Source organism: Somniosus microcephalus, chromosome 1, assembly GCF_052327205.1.
Source record: "Somniosus microcephalus isolate GS21.2 chromosome 1, FLI_Smic_1.0, whole genome shotgun sequence".
In the NCBI taxonomy this organism is placed as follows: domain Eukaryota; kingdom Metazoa; phylum Chordata; class Chondrichthyes; order Squaliformes; family Somniosidae; genus Somniosus; species Somniosus microcephalus.
Genome location: NC_140987.1, coordinates 15711247 through 15729940, shown reverse-complemented (window position 1 = coordinate 15729940; position 18694 = coordinate 15711247). Strand labels below are relative to the sequence as shown.

Below are 18694 nucleotides of genomic sequence, written 5' to 3'. Positions count from 1 at the left end.
CGGGAGGGTTTTACGGGCTCCCACAACCCATACGAGGGGTTGGGGGGGCCACCCACACCCACGGACGCAAGTATCCCCACAACCCATACGAGGGGTTGGGGGGGGCCACCCACACCCACGGACGCAAGTATCCCGCTGGATGTCAACCCAGAATTTAAAGCCGGAGCTCCGACTCCACTTGCTGGGACTATCTGGAGCGGGGTTCGAAACCCTACGCCTTCTGGCCCAGCGGCGGGGATGCTACCGCTACGCCGAAGGCCCACTCCAGAAATGCAGTAAACAGTGAGGATAGTAACAGACTCCAGGGGGACATCGACAGACTGGTGAAATGGGCAGACACATGGCAGGTGAAATTTACCCCAGAGAAGTGTGAATTGATACATTTTGGAAGGCAGGATGAGGAGAGGCAATATAAACTAAATTCAGGGCTCTCAATCTTTTTTGCTCCTGAGGCCCCCCCATCCCGTGTTATAAAAATTCCGCGGACCCCCGTAACACCAAGTATTTTTTCCGTATAAAGAAAGTTATTTGTTTTTTTTAATAGTTCTATTGTGTAAAGAAGAATTTATTAAGTCCGAAATTTACATAAGCAAAATACTGTGGATGCTGGAAATCAAATAAAAAAACAGAAATACTCAGCAGGTCAGGCAGCATCTGTGGGGAGAGAAACAGAGTTAACGTTTCAGGTCCGACGAAAGTTCATTTGCTTCCCAAGGTCTGCTCCACCCCCATCAACCGCTTGCTCAACAGGACATGAACCAGGAGTAACAAGCGCCATGTTCACTACAAAGAAAAACAGGAGCGGGACATTCGGCCCTTCGAGCCTGCTCCGCCATTCAATCTGATCATGGCTGATCCTCTATCTCAAAACCATATTCCCGCTCTTTCCCCATACCCCTTGATGCCTTTTGTGTCTAGAAATCTATCTCCTTCTTAAATATATTCAGTGACTTGGCCTCCACAGCCTTCTGTGGTAGAGAATTCCACAGGTTCACCACCCTCTGAGTGAAGAAATTTCTCCTCATCTCACTCCTAAATGTCCTACCCTGTATCCTGAGACTGTGACCCCCTCGTTCTAGACCCCCCCAGCTAGGGGAAACATCCTCCCTGCATCCAGTCTGTCTAGCCCTGTCAGAATTTTATATGTTTCAATGAGATCCCCTCTCATTCTTCTAAACTCTAGTGAATACAGGCCTAGTTACATAGAAACATAGAAGATAGGAGCAGGAGTAGGCCATTCGGCCCCTCGAGCCTGTTCCACCATTTAATGAGATCATGGCTGATCATCCAAACTCAGTACCCTGTCCCTGCTTTCTCCCCATATCCCTTGATCCCTTTAGCCTTAAGAAATATATCCAACTCCTTCTTGAATATATTTAATGAACTGGCCTCAACTGCCCTGTGTGGCCCAATCTCTACCCATACGACGGTCCTACAGGCTTGGTTTGTGCAGGCTCGGTCGGACTGGACTAAAGTGCCAGGTCCCCGTCCTCCATTTCGGAAACAGAACGTCCCTCTTATTTCGATGGCAAACTCCAACGCGGCGGTGAAAGCCGGCGACTTGAATCAACAGCGCCAGTAATGGGGAGGCGGATGGCACGTGGGAGAAAAGCAGGGTCCCGAGCGACTTTACCCACCCGGCCTCATCGCCAGAAATCCTTCAGTGACAAAGGCAACCCGCCCCCCTCTTCCCCAACCATTTCACAAATAGCCGGCGATATCTCAAAAGGAGACGAGCGCCCAGACTAGGCCTAACCGCCAGTCAAACACATGGCCGTGAATATAAAGCTCAGAGTCTGAGCTACGAGGAAAATGGTGATAGCGCCTTCCACTATTTTATTAACTCAGGCTGAAGATAACCCAGGGTGGATAAAGGGGAACCAGTGGACGTAGTGTATTTAGACTTCCAAAAGGCATTTGACAAGGTGCCACACAAAAGATTATTGCTTAAGATAAAAAGTCACGGGATTGGGGGTAATATTCTGGCATGGATAGAGGATTGGCTATCTAACAGAAGGCAGAGAGTTGGGATAAATGGTTCATTCTCAGACTGGCAATCAGTAACTAGTGGTGTTCCGCAGGGGTCAGTGCTGGGTCCCCAACTCTTTACAATCTATATTAACGATTTGGAGGAGGGGACTGAGTGTCACATATCAAAGTTTGCAGATGATACTAAGATGGAGGGGAAAGTAGTGAGTGAGGAGGACATAAAAAACCTGCAAGGGGACATAGACAGGCTAAGTAAGTGGGCAGAGATTTGGCAGATGGAATACAATACTGGAAAGTGTGAGGTTATGCACTTTGGCAGGAAAAATCATAGAGCAAGTTATTATCTTAATGGCAAGAAACTGGAAAGTACTGAAGTACAAAGGGATCTGGGGGTCCTGGTGCACGAAACTCAAAAGGTTAGTATGCAGGTGCAGCAAGTGATTAAGAAGGCCAATGGAATGTTGGCTTTCATTGCTAGGGGGATAGAATATAAAAATAGGGAGGTATTGCTTCAGTTGTACAAGGTATTGGTGAGACCGCACCTGGAATACTGCATACAGTTTTGGTGTCCATACTTAAAAGACATACTTGCTCTCGAGTCAGTACAAAGAAGGTTCACTCGGTTAATCCCGGGGATGAGGGGATGGACATATGAGGAGAGGTTGAGTAGATTGGGACTCTACTCATTGGAGTTCAGAAGAATGAGAGGCGATCTTATTGAAACATATAAGATTGTGAAGGGGTTGGATTGGGTGGATGCGGGGAGAATGTTCCCGATGATGGGTGAAACTAGAACTAGGGGGCATAGTCTTATAATAAGGGGCTGCTCTTTCAAAACTGAGATGAGGAGGAACTACTTCACTCAGAGGGTGGTAGGTCCATGGAATATGCTGCCCCAAAAAGCTGTAGAAGCTACATCATTACATAAATTTAAAACAGAAATAGACAGTTTCCTAGAAGGGAATTAAGGGTTACGGGGAGCGGGCAGGAATTTGGACATGAGTCTAGGTTCGGATCGGTCATGGCCCTGTGGGTAGCGGAGCGGGCCCAGGGGCCGTGTAGCCTGATCCTGCTCCTATTTCGTGTGTCTAATTCTGTTAGATTCAGGAGATGGTTCTGTGATAGTGGATTGGCGGTTAGGATCAGATCAGCCATGATCTTATTGAATGGTGGAGCAGGCTCGAGGGGCCGATTGGCCTACTCCTGCTCCTATTTCTTATGTTCTTATGTTCTAAGACATTGATGGAGAGAGTCAGACTGTATCTCGATTATTACGGCCTTGCCGCAAGCCCAGAGACTGGAAAGTCTCTTTCTTTCTGCACCTCCCCCCGCCCCCTCCAAGGCCACACGCACTCTCTCCATTGACAGCGGCCCCCCTCCCCGTCTCAAACACCAGTATAACAAGGTGGGGGGGGAAATGGTCTCCTTTCAAACATGGTGTGGAGATGCTGGTGTTGGACTGGGGTGGACAAATGTAAGAAGTCACACAACACCAGGTTACAGTCCAACAGTTTTATTTGAAATCACAAGCTTTCGGAGCGCTGCTCCGCGTCAGAGGCGCTGCCCCCAACATAGGGTATACAGGCAGAGGATGAGCTTCCTCAACATGACTGAGCAGCAGTGCCAAAGGAGGCTCAGGCCATCACGCCAGGTCGTCACTGACATTTGCACAATGCTCCAGCAAGACCTGCAGCCCAGAGGAGCGGGTGGACACGCCTTACCAGTGGCTGTCAAAGTCAGCAGCGCCCTCAACTTCTTCGCCTCACGCTCTTTCCAGGGATCTGCAGCATCTCGCAGTCGGCCACCCACTGATGCACCACACAGGTCAGCGATGCCCTGTTTGACAAGTCAGCCAATTACATCAACTTTGCTACTGATGAAGCCAATGTTACTGAGCGTGCGCTCGGCTTTGCCACTCTGGCTGGCTTCCCACGGGTGCAGGGTGTCATCGACTGCACACGTGGTCATCAGGGCACCCCATCATCACCCAGGAGTCTTTGTCAACCACAAGGGCTTCCACTCCCTCAATGTGCAGCTCGTCTGCAACCATAGGAAGATCATCATGCATGTGTGCACCAAATTCCCTAGCAGCCGTCATGACTCTATTGTCCAGTGCCAGCCCACCCTCCCTCAGCCCTTCGCTCCTCCAAACAGACTTTCCAGCTGGCTGCTTGGCAACAAGGGCTATCCACTGAAGACATGGCCTCCTCAAGAGTGTCATGAGCCAAGTACATTTGCACCAGATGTGTCAGAGAGCAGACAACAGGCATGCTGAAAATGCGCTTCAGATGTCTTGACAGATCTGGAGGAGCCCTTCAGTATGCACCAGCCAAGATCTCCAAAATCGTCGTGGTCTGCTGTGCCCTGCACAACATAGCGCAGCAGCAAAGATTAGCGCTGCATGAGGAGCAAGGCACTGAGCGCACAGCCTCTTCAGAGGAGGAGGAGCAGGAGGAACTTGCGGTCCAGATCCCACCAGCACTCGAGCACATTGCTGCCCAGAAGGCCAGTGATGTCCTCATCATGACCAGATTTACTTAAACTTTATGTAGTTCACCCATATGGCTGCGCCAGGTTGGCACCACCCCACAGCAACACCATAAAGCATCCCAGGCCATTCCTTTCACACTGACCACCATTGCTGGGGGTTCCGTTGTCTCACCATTCACTAAGCCACTTCCAAAAAGGTGCACACAAATTTTTCCAAGACCAGAAAGTGGTGAAAATAAAGATTTGGGGGGGAAAAATTGGGGGGGGGGGGGGGGGGCGCCCATTCTGGGGCGCCAAAGTCGCCGGGGGCACTAATCTTAGCGTCCCAAAAAAGTTAGCGCTCCTCCGCCGTAAATTCAGTAGCAGCGCCCCAAGAGGACTGCCAGGCCGAGCGATCGCGGCCGGCACCCCGCATAAAAAAAGTGAAAGGGGGCAGGTGCTGGCAGTCGGCCAAAATAAAAATGGCCGCCGACACCTGCCCTATAATTATCACGCCGCCGCTGCAAAAACGCCCCCCGATCCGGTCACATATCGTCCGGCGATAGGGCAGGGTTCGCTGCCGTAATCGGCGGTGGCGCAACTGGCTACCACCGCCGCCCACCTCCCGCTGAATTTCACGGGAGGAGTTAGCGGCACAGCACCCAGGTGCCAAGGGATTTGCACCCCGTTAGCGCCTCCCCCGGGGGCCCTAACGAGGCACAAACCTACCTAATTCCTCCCTCCCTTTATATTTTAATGTGTGACATCACACTAACGGAAACTTTACAGAAACGATGAATAAAATACCCAAGTGGCTACCCTTGTGAATCTACTCGTGTGTCATCTTTCTCTTACTCGCGCTTCTACGAGGTGCTACCCTTGTGGCTTCAGCAGAGGTAAAGGCAGTCTGCTCACGTCTCTGCTGCGACTGCTTAGACACTCTTGGCGGATGTCCTCTGGGTTTTGGAGCCTCTGATGGCCCCGCCAGAGTCTGCTCCTCCTGCGACTGCGCAGGGGCAGACTTGGCCATCGCTGTCTGAGGGGGGCGGGGGGGAAGTGTGAGCGCTTCTAGAGGAGCCCCCACTTCCATGTGCCCTCTCACAGGCCACCCGCACTTTCCTGCTAGCAAGGAGCTGGAGCGCACCTTGCTGCACATCAGTGGGGCCATGAGGACCCTCGTCCACATGGACATCCCTCCTGGAGAGGAGGTCTGTGCCTCTGCCATCTATCCTCCAGAGACCATGTGCTCCTGTGAGTGGCGCATTAGCTGCACCATGCAGGTGGCCATCCTATCCATGGAAGAGCCTACACTCACCATCACCTGCGACACGGTGGTGCTCATGTTGGAAATGGACTCCTCCATTCTCTGGACATTTGCAGACATCGTGCTCACAAAACCGGTCAAAGCATCTTGCACTTCATGCTGCACCTCCAGGAACACCCTCTTTCTGGATGGCCCCCGTCTGGGAGCATCCTGAGCCCTCCGGCAAGGAGTCTCCACTGCTGTCCCTGTCTCCACCATCTGCTCTTGCTCACTTGAGACACCAGGTGACAACACTACCCTCTCGCGTGGGGCCCACCGAGGTGTGCTTATCTGCGCTGGTGCTGGGTGCACTCATGTCTGGTGACGGTGCGCCCTCAGAGGCATGAGGCTCCTCTTGAGGAGTCACCTTCCTCTTTGACAGTTCCGTGCCTGATGGACCTGTGGCAGTGTAAAGAGATGAATTAGATATGCCATATGAAGAATGGGTACAGATACCATTAAGTGGCTGATGACCTCAATCCCATGAGTGACTGATGTATGCCATGTAGCTATATATGATATGTAATTCAGTCACCAGGTTGCTGAGATGTCCCCCTCTCTCCATCTCCCACTTCCAGCTGCTCGGCGACTCCCAAAACTTCTAAGGCAGCCTCCTCTGCTGATGTTAGGGTCACCAATGATGGCGTTCCACCTCCGGCTCTCCCTCTTATTGTGGGCTCTAATTCCCTGTAAGGAGGGAAAGAGAAGGTTGAGTGAAAGTGATGGAATGAGTGTAAGGAATGGATGGGTTACATCTTTAGAGGGAGACTATGATGGAGTGGGTGCCAAAGCCAAGTGGCCTCCTTGTGTTGTTAGTTGGTATGATTGCATTAGGATGAGGGCAAGTGTGAGGAGTGGCAGGTGGGATAGAGAGGGATAGAGAGGGAAGAGGGATGTTGGGGTGAGTATGGATGTGCAGGAACAGGGTTGGGAAGGCAGAGTGATGGGGATGTGATGAGAGGCAGCAGCAGGATGAAGTTGAGTGTGGCTTTGTATACACCTTTCCTGATCTAAAGAGATCATTGAAACTATTGCAGCACTGCACCCAGGTCCTCCTGACCACATCCCTGCCGTTGATCTCCTCAGCTATTTGGAGCCAGGCTCTTTTGGTCTCCTGCGGAGGTCTCTTCCGCCCATTAGAAGGGAAGAGGACCTCCCTGCGTGCTCAGACTCCCTCTACAAGCATATGGAGGGAGTCATCGGAGAACCTGGGTACAGCTCTCTCTCTCTCTCCCTGTGCAGTCATCTCTGAAAATGTTTGCAACACTCCAATGGTGCAGTGTGCTGCCTGCACACTCCTAGCGGAACTTTCAAATGCAATGTGGCCATGGCTCCTTTAAATATCCCGGCTGAAAGCGCATCATCGATGACGTCAACAGACCGCACCATTTAATAGGGTCGGCTAACGCGCAGGGCGGGCTTCATAGGCCCCATTAACGCAAATTCGATTTCAGGAGCAGGATGGAATCAACAACAGGGTCGGGACCCGCCACGCCAGCCACCCAGGTAAAGAAAATTCCAGCCCAAGATTCTATGATCTGAAGTCAGGGTCTAGGGGAGGTCCCTGGGACTCCCCCAAAGTCTGGTGCACAGCCTTCATTTTCATATTTCCTTGAGTTTTGTTTCTCCATTTCCCCAGCAGGGTGTTGTCTGGAAACGGGAATGAATGTGTGCAGTCACAGCCTAGCTGCAGTAGGGGCAGAGAGCCATGGCAGAGTGGTGGAACTAGGAGATTTAGACTGGAGGGGGAAGTGGGTAAATATTTGTGGTTGCTTCTGAGCTCAGTTAAGCGCAATGCTGGGCTGCCAAAGGTTATTACAGCAACACCAGCACAATAGTCCTGGCCTATCGATAACTGCAAGTTACAATCTCTTGAGCCTTCCTCTACAGCAAGTTCAACTCTGCTGAACATTACCGTACGCTTCCCCTGTCTTTCCTTAAATTGATCAGTGGGTTGGTCGAGTCCCACAGGTGCTAGTAACTCCCTCTAGTACTGTCCTCCAGTGGTCATTCTTTACAGCCGACCGCCCCCACCTCCCCCCCACCCTATCAGCCATCTCATACCTGGGACTGGTCCTGGCTTGCGATTGTGCTAGCGCACGGGACCTGTAGTTGCTGAGCGATCAGAGCAAGCGGGAACGTTTGCAATTTGATAATCGGGGGGCAGTACTGTGTGGCGGGGGCAGGTTGGTAGAGGACCTTTGTCTTACGGATGTTTAGAGTAAGGCCTATGCTCTCGTACGCTTCGGTGAAGGTGTTGGCGATGGTTTGGTGTTCGACCTCCGAGTGAGCGCAGACGCAAGCGTCGTCTGCATACTGTAATTCAACAACAGAGGATGGGACGACCTTGGATCTGGACTGGAGGCGACGGAGGTTGAACAGTTTCCCGTTTGTTCTGTAAATTAGCTCTACTCCAGCGGGGAGCTTACTGAGGGTGAGATGGAGCATTGCAGCAAGGAAGATCGAGAAGAGCGTTGGTTAAATCCATCCACCCAGAAAGACACTACATTCCCGCGCTCCCGCCATGATTCCAGAGTTTTCCTCTCTGCTACTCTATCCTGCAGGTCCACTGCATGTATTGATCCTTTTCTTTTAATCCATTCACAGGATGTGGGCGTCGCTGGCAAGGCTAGCATTTATTGCCCATCCCAAATTGCCTTGAGGGCAGTTAAGAGTCAACCACATTGCTGTGGGTCTGGAGTCACAGACAGGCCAGACCAGGTAAGGACGGCAGGTTTCCTTCCCTAAAGGAAACATAGAAACATAGAAGATAGGAGCAGGAGTAGGCCATTCGGCCCTTCGAGCCTGCTCCGCCATTCAATGAGATCATGGCTGATCATCCAAATTCAGTACCCTGTCCCTGCCTTCTCCCCATACCCCTTGATCCCTTTAGCCTTAAGAAATATATCCAACTCTTTCTTGAATATATTTAATGAACTGGCCTCCACCGCCCTCTGTGGCAGAGAATTCCACAGGTTCACCACTCTCTGGGTGAAGAAATTCCTCCTCATTTCAGTCCTAAATGGCCTACCCCTTATCCTTAGACTGTGACCCCTGGTTCTGGACTCCCCGACCATCGGGAACATCCTTCCTGCATCTAGTCTGTCCAGGCCTGACAGAATTTTATAGGTTTCGATGAGATCCCCTCTCAATCTTCTAAACTCCAGTGAGTATAAGCCCAATCGACACAATCTCTCCTCATAAGTCATTCCTGCCATCCCAGGTATCAGCCTGGTGAATCTTCGCTGCACTCCTTCCATGGCAAGAACGCCCTTTCTCAGATAAGGCGACCAAAACTGCACACAATACTCAAGGTGCGGTCTCACCAAGGCCCTATACAACTGTAGCAAGACATCCTTGTTCCTGTACTCGAACCCTCTTGCTACGAAGGCCAACATACCATTTGCCTTCTTAACCGCCTGCTGCACCTGCATGCTTACCTTCAGCGACTGGTGCACAAGAACACCCAGGTCTCTTTGCACTTCCCCTTCTCCCAATCTATTGCCACTCAAATAATAATCTGCCTTCCTGTTTTTGCCACCAAAGTGGATAACCTCACATTTATCCACATTATAGTGCATTTGCCATGTTTCTGCCCAATCACCCAATCTGTCCAAATCGTACTGGAGTTTCACGACATCCTCCTCACAGCTTACCCTCCCACCCAGCTTTGTGTCGTCTGCAAATTTGGAGATATTACATCCAATTCCCTCGGCCAGATCATTACTATATATTGTGAAAAGCTGGGGTCCTAGGACCGATCCTTGCGGTACCCCACTAGTCACTGCCTGCCACTCGGAAAACGACCCATTTATTCCAACTCTTTGCTTTCTGTCCGCCAACCAGTTCTCTATCCAAGTCAATACCTTGCCCCCAATCCCATGTGCCTTAATTTTGCACGCTAATCTCTTATGTGGGACCTTATCGAAAGCCTTCTGAAAGTCCAAATACACCACATCCACTGGTTCTCCCTTATCTATTTTACCAGTTACATCCTCAAAAAATTCCAGTAGATTAGTCAAGCATGATTTACCTTTTGTAAATCCATGGTGACTTTGTCCAATCCTGTCACTGCTTTCCAAGTGCTCTGCTATTACATCTTTTATAATGGACTCTAGCATTTTCCCCACTACCGATGTCAGGCTTACCGGTCTATAATTCCCCGCTTTTTCTCTACCACCTTTTTTGAACAGTGGGGTAACATTAGCTACCCTCCAATCCATGGGTACTGTTCCAGAGTCTATCGAGTTCTGAAAGATGACCAGCAATGCATCTACTATTTCTAGGGCCACTTCCTTAAGTACCCTGGGATGTAGATTATCAGGCCCTGGGGATTTATCGGCCTTCAGTCCCATCAATTTTCCTAACACTATTTCCCTACTAATACTGATTTCTTTCAGTTCCACCCTTTCATCAGACCCTATGTTCCCCGGCATCTCTGGGAGGTTAGTTGTGTCCTCCTTTGTGAAGACAGAACCAAAATATGTATTTAGTTGGTCTGCCATTTCTTTGTTCCCCATTATAAATTCCCCTGATTCTAACTGCAAGGGACCTACGCTTGACTTCACCAATCTTTCTCTCTTCACATATCTATAAAAGCTTTTACAGTCAGTTTTTATGTTCCCTGCAAGCTTACTTTCATATTGTATTTTCCCTTTCTGAATTAATCCCTTTGTCCTCCTTTGTTGAATCCTAAACTGTTCCCAATCCTCAGGATTATTGCTTTTTCTGGCCAATTTATATGTCCTCTCCTTGGATCTTATGCTCTCCCTAATTTCCCTTGTTAGCCACGGTTGAGTCACCTTTTTTGTTTTATTTTTATGCCAAACTGGGATGAACAAATTCTGTAGCTCATCCATTCGGTCTTTGAATGTTTGCCATTGCCTATCCACCGTCAACCCTTTGAGTGCCATTCCCCAATCAATCCTACCCAACTCGCTACTCAGACCATCGTAGTTTCCTTTATTTAAATTGAGGACCCTAGTCTCTCAGTCAACTACTTCATTCTCCATCTTAATGAAGAATTCGATCATATTGGGGCAGTAATTCGGGTCGGTGGCTTGCCGCGCGTGCAAGCCCCTGATATGCACTTACCCGACGCGCTGACATTTCACCTCCAGGGACGCCTGGAATTCCATTTTGAAACAGAAGAATCCCGGGCAGCGTTTGACGTCACGCCGCCTAGGAGTGCAGCCAGCGCGAAGCCTGGAGCGCGCTGTGCAAGTGAGACACGCCCCTTGAGGTCTCAGTTTAATAGGACACGCCCCCAATGTTTCTCACAAGCTGCTAAGCATTTTTACATGCAAAGCAGCATTTTAAATAGGTTTTTGGTATTTTTATGAAGCTTTTGGTAACTTTTATAAACTTTTAAAAACGTTTACATTATTTTGAAGAATCTGAAGTAGTTTTAAACAGAATCAAAGCAATTTAAAGACTTTTAAAAGCCCTAAAATAATTTTTTTTATTCCATTTATTTATTTAGCAATGTCGTCGTCTATACGTGTCTTCACACTGTTCCCTTTAGGGAACTGTATGAAGTGGTGGAAGGATTTATGGCCGTGATTAACACTCATTCCGTGACCATAACCATCTTTGAACCAGCCATTAGGGTGGTTAGTCCTATGGCGGGAGGGTTTTACGGGCTCCCACAAGCTATATAAGGAGGGGGGGCCACCCACACCCACGGACGCAAATATCCCACTGGATGTCAACCCAGAATTTAGAGCTGGAGCTCCGACTCCACTTGCCGGGACTGTCTGGAGCGGGGTTCTAAACCCTACCCCGTCTGGCCCAGCGGCGGGGATCCTACCGCTACGCCAAAGGCCCAATCCGATTAGCAACGTGAAATGGCTGGAATGAGCACAATTCACGGCATTAAAAGAACTCACAATTGAACTGATGATGACCTCAGCAATCTCCTCAACGAGGTGGAGGCGCAGCGCCTGCTCATCATTGGTAATGAGAAGTCAAAGGCGCCGCAAAAAGGACAGATGATAGCTTGGTCTTTCAAGTGGCAGCATAGGGCTCCAGTCACGGGGAGGGAAAAGGCGCAGGAAACGTATGGGTGTCACCTTTTGCGCGGAGTGGGCCTTTTGCGTAGCGGTAAGCATCCCCACCGCTGGGCCAGAAGGAGTAGGGTTTCGAACCCCGCTCCAGACAGTCCCGGCAAGTGGAGTCGGAGCTCCAACTATAAATTCTGGGTGGACATCCAGCGGGATACTTGCGTCCGCGGGTGTGGGTGGCCCCCCCCCCTCATATGGGTTGTGGGAGCCCGTAAAACCCTCACGCCATAGGACTAACCACCCTAATGGCTGGTATGAAGATGGTTATGGTCACGGAAGGAGTGTTAACGTGGCCAGAAATCCTTCCACCACTTCATACAGTTCCCGAAAGGGAACAGTGTGAGGATACGTACGACGATGACCTGTTGCGCAATGCACCTCCTTGGACCCTCAGTCGCAGATGCGAGGGGGCAAATCGTGCAATTGTTAAATTTTTCATTTTATTGACATGTAAAATGTTGGCCCAGTAATTCCCTTCCAAACGCGCGAGTACGGTCGGGGTACTTACGCGTCTGTCCGGAGGAAATGCCGGTTTTCAGCATGCACAGCGCATGCGGGGAAAACCGGCATTTCCTGTCCTCTGAACGAAGGGGTTCAGAGGCAGAACGCGTGCGACTGTACAGGCAGCGCGTGCGCAGTAAAATTCACCGCTTTCATTCATGCTTTCAGTGAGGTCAAGTCCTTACAACTTACACATGAAAAAAGCATGAGTACAGTTGCTCCAGAGGCTGCGGTTGTTTGGGAAAGGGATGAAAGTTATTTTAAGAAATGCTGAGGTAAGTTTTACAGTTTATTTTTGTTTTTTAAAACAGGTTTTCAGTACTGTAGGTAGAAGGATCAATTGTGGCTATGTGAATTGAATTTGCTGTGTTTATTAAATGTGAAAATGACTCCAACATTTTTAAGAAAGAAACTTTTCATCAGTAATATATTCTTTTAAGTAATTATGTATGTATGTCTGTATATATTCCTTTGCGTGTATGTATATATTCCTTTACTTATGTGTATGAATGTATGTATTTAATTATGACTTTCAGCGAAAGTAACTTATTGGAAAATCATAATTAAAAACATATTCATACACATAAGTAAAGGAATATAAAACATACATACATATACGTAAAGGAATATATGCGGACATACATACATAATTACTCATTACTGATGAAAAGTTTCTTTCTTAAAAGTGTTGGAAATGTTACATTACTCATTTTAGAACACTCATTCTCACATTCAATTCACACAGCCACAATTGCTCCTTCTACCTACCGTACTGAAAACCCGTTTTAAAAAAAAAATTTAAACTTTAAAACTAACCTCAGCATTTCTTAAAATAACTTTCCTCCCTTTCCCAAACAAAAATATTGCCTTTCAGAAGCTCCACGATAAAATATATCTTCCTCCGCAGCCTTGGAGCAACTTTACACATGCTTTTTTCAAGTGTAACTTGTAAGGACTTACCCTCACTGAATCCATGAATGAAATCGACGAAGTTCACTGCGCACGCGCTGCCTGTGCAGTCGCACGCGCTGTGCCTCTGAACCCCTTCGTTCAGAGGACTGGAAATGCCGGCGTTCCCCGCATGCACAGTGTTTCCTGAACGCCGGCATTTCATCCGGCCAGATACGTGAGTACCCAGACCATACTCACGCATTTGGACCCGAATTACTGGGCCATTATGATCGCTCCGACCCAAGGGGCCTCGTACAACAAGATTGCTAATTAATCCTTTCTCATTACATAATACCCAGTCTAAGATGGCCTGATCTCTGGTTGGTTCCTCGACATATTGGTCCAGGAAACCATCCCGTAAACACTCCAGGAATTCCTCCTCCACAATATTGTTACTAATTTGGTTGGCCCAATCTATATGTAGATTAAAGTCACCCATGATGACTGCTGTGCCCTTATTGCACGCTTCTTTAATTTCCCTTTTAATGCCATCCACAACCTCCGCCTTCCTGTTTGGAGGTCTATATACCACTCCCACTAACGTTTTTTTCCCCATAGTATTTCTCAATTCTACCCATACAGATTCCACATCATCAGAGCTAATATCCTTCATTACAATTGTGTTAATCCCTTCTTTAACCAGTAATGCTACCCCACCTCCCTTTCCTTTTTGCCTATCTTTCCTGAATATCGAATACCCCTGGATGTTGAGTTCCCAGTCTTGGCCATCCTTGAGCCACGTTTCCGTAATCCCAACCAAATCGTATTCGTTTACCTCTATTTGCGCAGCCAATTCATCCACCTTATTACAAATGCTCCTCGCATTAAGACACAAAGCCTTCAGGCTTGTTTTTTTAACGCTCTTAGACCTATTAGAATTATTATTTACTGTGGCCATGTTTGATTTAAACCGTTGATTTCTCTGACTGCCACTTTTGTTTTTCTCCTTACTATCTTTTGCTTTTATCCTTGTTTCCCTTTCCTCTGTCTCCCTGCTCAGGTTCCCAACCCCCTGTCATTTTAGTTTAAACCCGCCCCCACAGCACTAGCAAACACTCCCCCTAGGACATCGGTTCCAGCCCTGCCCAGGTGCAAACTGTCTGGTTTGAACTGGTCCCACCTCCCCCAGAACCGGTTCCAATGTCCCAGGAACTTGAATCCCTCCCCCTGGCACCATTCCTCTAGCCACGTATTCATCTGAAGTATCCTTCTATTTCTACTCTGACTAGCACGTGGCACTGGTAGCAATCCTGAGATTACTACCTTTGAGGTCCTGTTTTTTAATTTATCTCCTAACTCCCTATATTCCGCTTTTAGGACCTCATCCCGCTTTTTACCTATATCGTTGGTGCCTATATGCACCACGACAACTGGCTGTTCACCCTCCCCTTCCAAGATGTTCTGCAGCTGCTCGGAGACATCCTTGACCCTTGCACCAGGGAGGCAACACACCATCCGCAGCATTTGGTCCTGTACCTCCTGCAGTGACCTAGGGGTCTGAAAACTGTTTTTCTTCAGTTTCACCTGATCGCGTACTATACAAACAACTTAAAGGCACTAAATAAATTTAACATAATGAAACGTCCCAAGGCGCTTCACAGGGGCGTTATCAAACAAAAATTTGACACCGATCCACATAAGGATAAATTAGGGCAGGTGACCAAAAGCTTGGTCAAAGAGGTAGGTTTTAAAAGGAGCCTCTTAAAAAGGAGGAAAGAGCGGCGGAGAGGTTTAGGGAGGGAATTCCAGAGCTTAGGGTCCGGGCAGCTGAAGGCGCGGCCATCAATGGTGGAACGATAAAAAAAAATCAGGGATGTGCAAGAGGCCAGAATTAGACCTTCTGTGAGTGCAGACCCGCTCAAGTTACAGGCTCAGATACCAGGAGCCAATGCTGCCTCTAAGTTGTGCAGCTGTCTGGAAGTCCCGTGTAGCCCAGGAGCGGCTTTTCAACTGGGAGATTTTGCGCATGCACGAAATTTTGAATGGGCTGCACAGCCAAAAAAAATAAATTAGGGGGAACATTGCGAGGAGCCCCCCCACCCACCCACTAACTCGGCCAACCATTAAAGCCCATTGGATTAAAGGGACGGTGGCAGGATGGATACGAAATTGGCTGCAAGGCAGGAAGCAGAGAGTAGTGGTGAACGGTTGTTTTGTTCCAGACTGGAGGGTGGTATACAGTGGGTGTTCCCCAGGGGTCGGTATTAGGACCATTGTTCTTTTTGATATATATTAATAACCTGGACTTGGGTATACAGGGCACCATTTTAAAGTTTGCAGATGGCATGAAACTCAGAAATGCAGTCGTCGTCGTACGTGTCTTCACACTGTTCCCTTTGGGGAACTATATGAAGTGGTGGAAGAATTTCTGGCCGCGATTAACGCTCCTTCCGTGACCGTAACCATCTTCGTACCAGCCATTAGGGTGGTTAGTCCTATGGCGGGAGGGTTTTACGGGCTCCCACAACCCATACGAGGGGTTGGGGGGGCCACCCACACCCACGGACGCAAGTATCCCCACAACCCATACGAGGGGTTGGGGGGGGCCACCCACACCCACGGACGCAAGTATCCCGCTGGATGTCAACCCAGAATTTAAAGCCGGAGCTCCGACTCCACTTGCTGGGACTATCTGGAGCGGGGTTCGAAACCCTACGCCTTCTGGCCCAGCGGCGGGGATGCTACCGCTACGCCGAAGGCCCACTCCAGAAATGCAGTAAACAGTGAGGATAGTAACAGACTCCAGGGGGACATCGACAGACTGGTGAAATGGGCAGACACATGGCAGGTGAAATTTACCCCAGAGAAGTGTGAATTGATACATTTTGGAAGGCAGGATGAGGAGAGGCAATATAAACTAAATTCAGGGCTCTCAATCTTTTTTGCTCCTGAGGCCCCCCCATCCCGTGTTATAAAAATTCCGCGGACCCCCGTAACACCAAGTATTTTTTCCGTATAAAGAAAGTTATTTGTTTTTTTTAATAGTTCTATTGTGTAAAGAAGAATTTATTAAGTCCGAAATTTACATAAGCAAAATACTGTGGATGCTGGAAATCAAATAAAAAAACAGAAATACTCAGCAGGTCAGGCAGCATCTGTGGGGAGAGAAACAGAGTTAACGTTTCAGGTCCGACGAAAGTTCATTTGCTTCCCAAGGTCTGCTCCACCCCCATCAACCGCTTGCTCAACAGGACATGAACCAGGAGTAACAAGCGCCATGTTCACTACAAAGAAAAACAGGAGCGGGACATTCGGCCCTTCGAGCCTGCTCCGCCATTCAATCTGATCATGGCTGATCCTCTATCTCAAAACCATATTCCCGCTCTTTCCCCATACCCCTTGATGCCTTTTGTGTCTAGAAATCTATCTCCTTCTTAAATATATTCAGTGACTTGGCCTCCACAGCCTTCTGTGGTAGAGAATTCCACAGGTTCACCACCCTCTGAGTGAAGAAATTTCTCCTCATCTCACTCCTAAATGTCCTACCCTGTATCCTGAGACTGTGACCCCCTCGTTCTAGACCCCCCCAGCTAGGGGAAACATCCTCCCTGCATCCAGTCTGTCTAGCCCTGTCAGAATTTTATATGTTTCAATGAGATCCCCTCTCATTCTTCTAAACTCTAGTGAATACAGGCCTAGTTACATAGAAACATAGAAGATAGGAGCAGGAGTAGGCCATTCGGCCCCTCGAGCCTGTTCCACCATTTAATGAGATCATGGCTGATCATCCAAACTCAGTACCCTGTCCCTGCTTTCTCCCCATATCCCTTGATCCCTTTAGCCTTAAGAAATATATCCAACTCCTTCTTGAATATATTTAATGAACTGGCCTCAACTGCCCTGTGTGGCCCAATCTCTACCCATACGACGGTCCTACAGGCTTGGTTTGTGCAGGCTCGGTCGGACTGGACTAAAGTGCCAGGTCCCCGTCCTCCATTTCGGAAACAGAACGTCCCTCTTATTTCGATGGCAAACTCCAACGCGGCGGTGAAAGCCGGCGACTTGAATCAACAGCGCCAGTAATGGGGAGGCGGATGGCACGTGGGAGAAAAGCAGGGTCCCGAGCGACTTTACCCACCCGGCCTCTGTGGTAAACCACTGTCATACCTGTCTGTGTCTGTATGTGTATTCCACTAGGTACAGGTCTGGACATGCCTCGGCTGACTCCTCCCACTATTCCAGGTATATAAGTGACTACCTCCCAGTCCCTTAGTATTCTGGACGGGTCGACCACTCGAGACAAGACCTTCAGCCTCATTGCCAGAAATCCTTCAGTGACAAAGGCAACCCGCCCCCCTCTTCCCCAACCATTTCACAAATAGCCGGCGATATCTCAAAAGGAGACGAGCGCCCAGACTAGGCCAAACCGCCAGTCAAACACATGGCCGTGAATATAAAGCTCAGAGTCTGAGCTACGAGGAAAATGGTGATAGCGCCTTCCACTATTTTATTAACTCAGGCTGAAGATAACCCAGGGTGGATAAAGGGGAACCAGTGGACGTAGTGTATTTAGACTTCCAAAAGGCATTTGACAAGGTGCCACACAAAAGATTATTGCTTAAGATAAAAAGTCACGGGATTGGGGGTAATATTCTGGCATGGATAGAGGATTGGCTATCTAACAGAAGGCAGAGAGTTGGGATAAATGGTTCATTCTCAGACTGGCAATCAGTAACTAGTGGTGTTCCGCAGGGGTCAGTGCTGGGTCCCCAACTCTTTACAATCTATATTAACGATTTGGAGGAGGGGACTGAGTGTCACATATCAAAGTTTGCAGATGATACTAAGATGGGGGGGGAAGTAGTGAGTGAGGAGGACATAAAAAACCTGCAAGGGGACATAGACAGGCTAAGTAAGTGGGCAGAGATTTGGCAGATGGAATACAATACTGGAAAGTGTGAGGTTATGCACTTTGGCAGGAAAAATCGTAGAGCAAGTTATTATCTTAATGGCAAGAAACTGGAAAGTACTGAAGTACAAAGGGATCTGGGGGTCCTGGTGCACGAAACTCAAAAGGTTAGTATGCAGGTGCAGCAAGTGATTAAGAAGGCCAATGGAATGTTGGCTTTCATTGCTAGGGGGATAGAATATAAAAATAGGGAGGTATTGCTTCAGTTGTACAAGGTATTGGTGAGACCGCACCTGGAATACTGCATACAGTTTTGGTGTCCATACTTAAAAGACATACTTGCTCTCGAGTCAGTACAAAGAAGGTTCACTCGGTTAATCCCGGGGATGAGGGGATGGACATATGAGGAGAGGTTGAGTAGATTGGGACTCTACTCATTGGAGTTCAGAAGAATGAGAGGCGATCTTATTGAAACATATAAGATTGTGAAGGGGTTGGATTGGGTGGATGCGGGGAGAATGTTCCCGATGATGGGTGAAACTAGAACTAGGGGGCATAGTCTTATAATAA

General features: G+C 48.6%; 2 protein-coding genes across 2 annotated transcripts in view; both read right to left on the bottom strand.

Annotated features, from left to right (window-relative positions):
- The window catches only part of hmgcs1 (3-hydroxy-3-methylglutaryl-CoA synthase 1 (soluble)), a 379408-nt gene that overhangs the window by 336851 nt on the left and 23863 nt on the right, over positions 1-18694 (bottom strand). The window lies entirely within an intron of this gene.
- LOC147123944 (zinc finger protein 131-like) overlaps positions 15335-18694 on the bottom strand; it is a 111556-nt gene continuing 108196 nt past the window's right edge. The window contains exon 5 of the mRNA XM_085969936.1: positions 15335-16370. Coding sequence (XP_085826062.1) covers positions 16352-16370 — 19 coding nt within the window. The 3' untranslated portion in view covers positions 15335-16351. The remainder of the gene's footprint in view (positions 16371-18694) is intronic.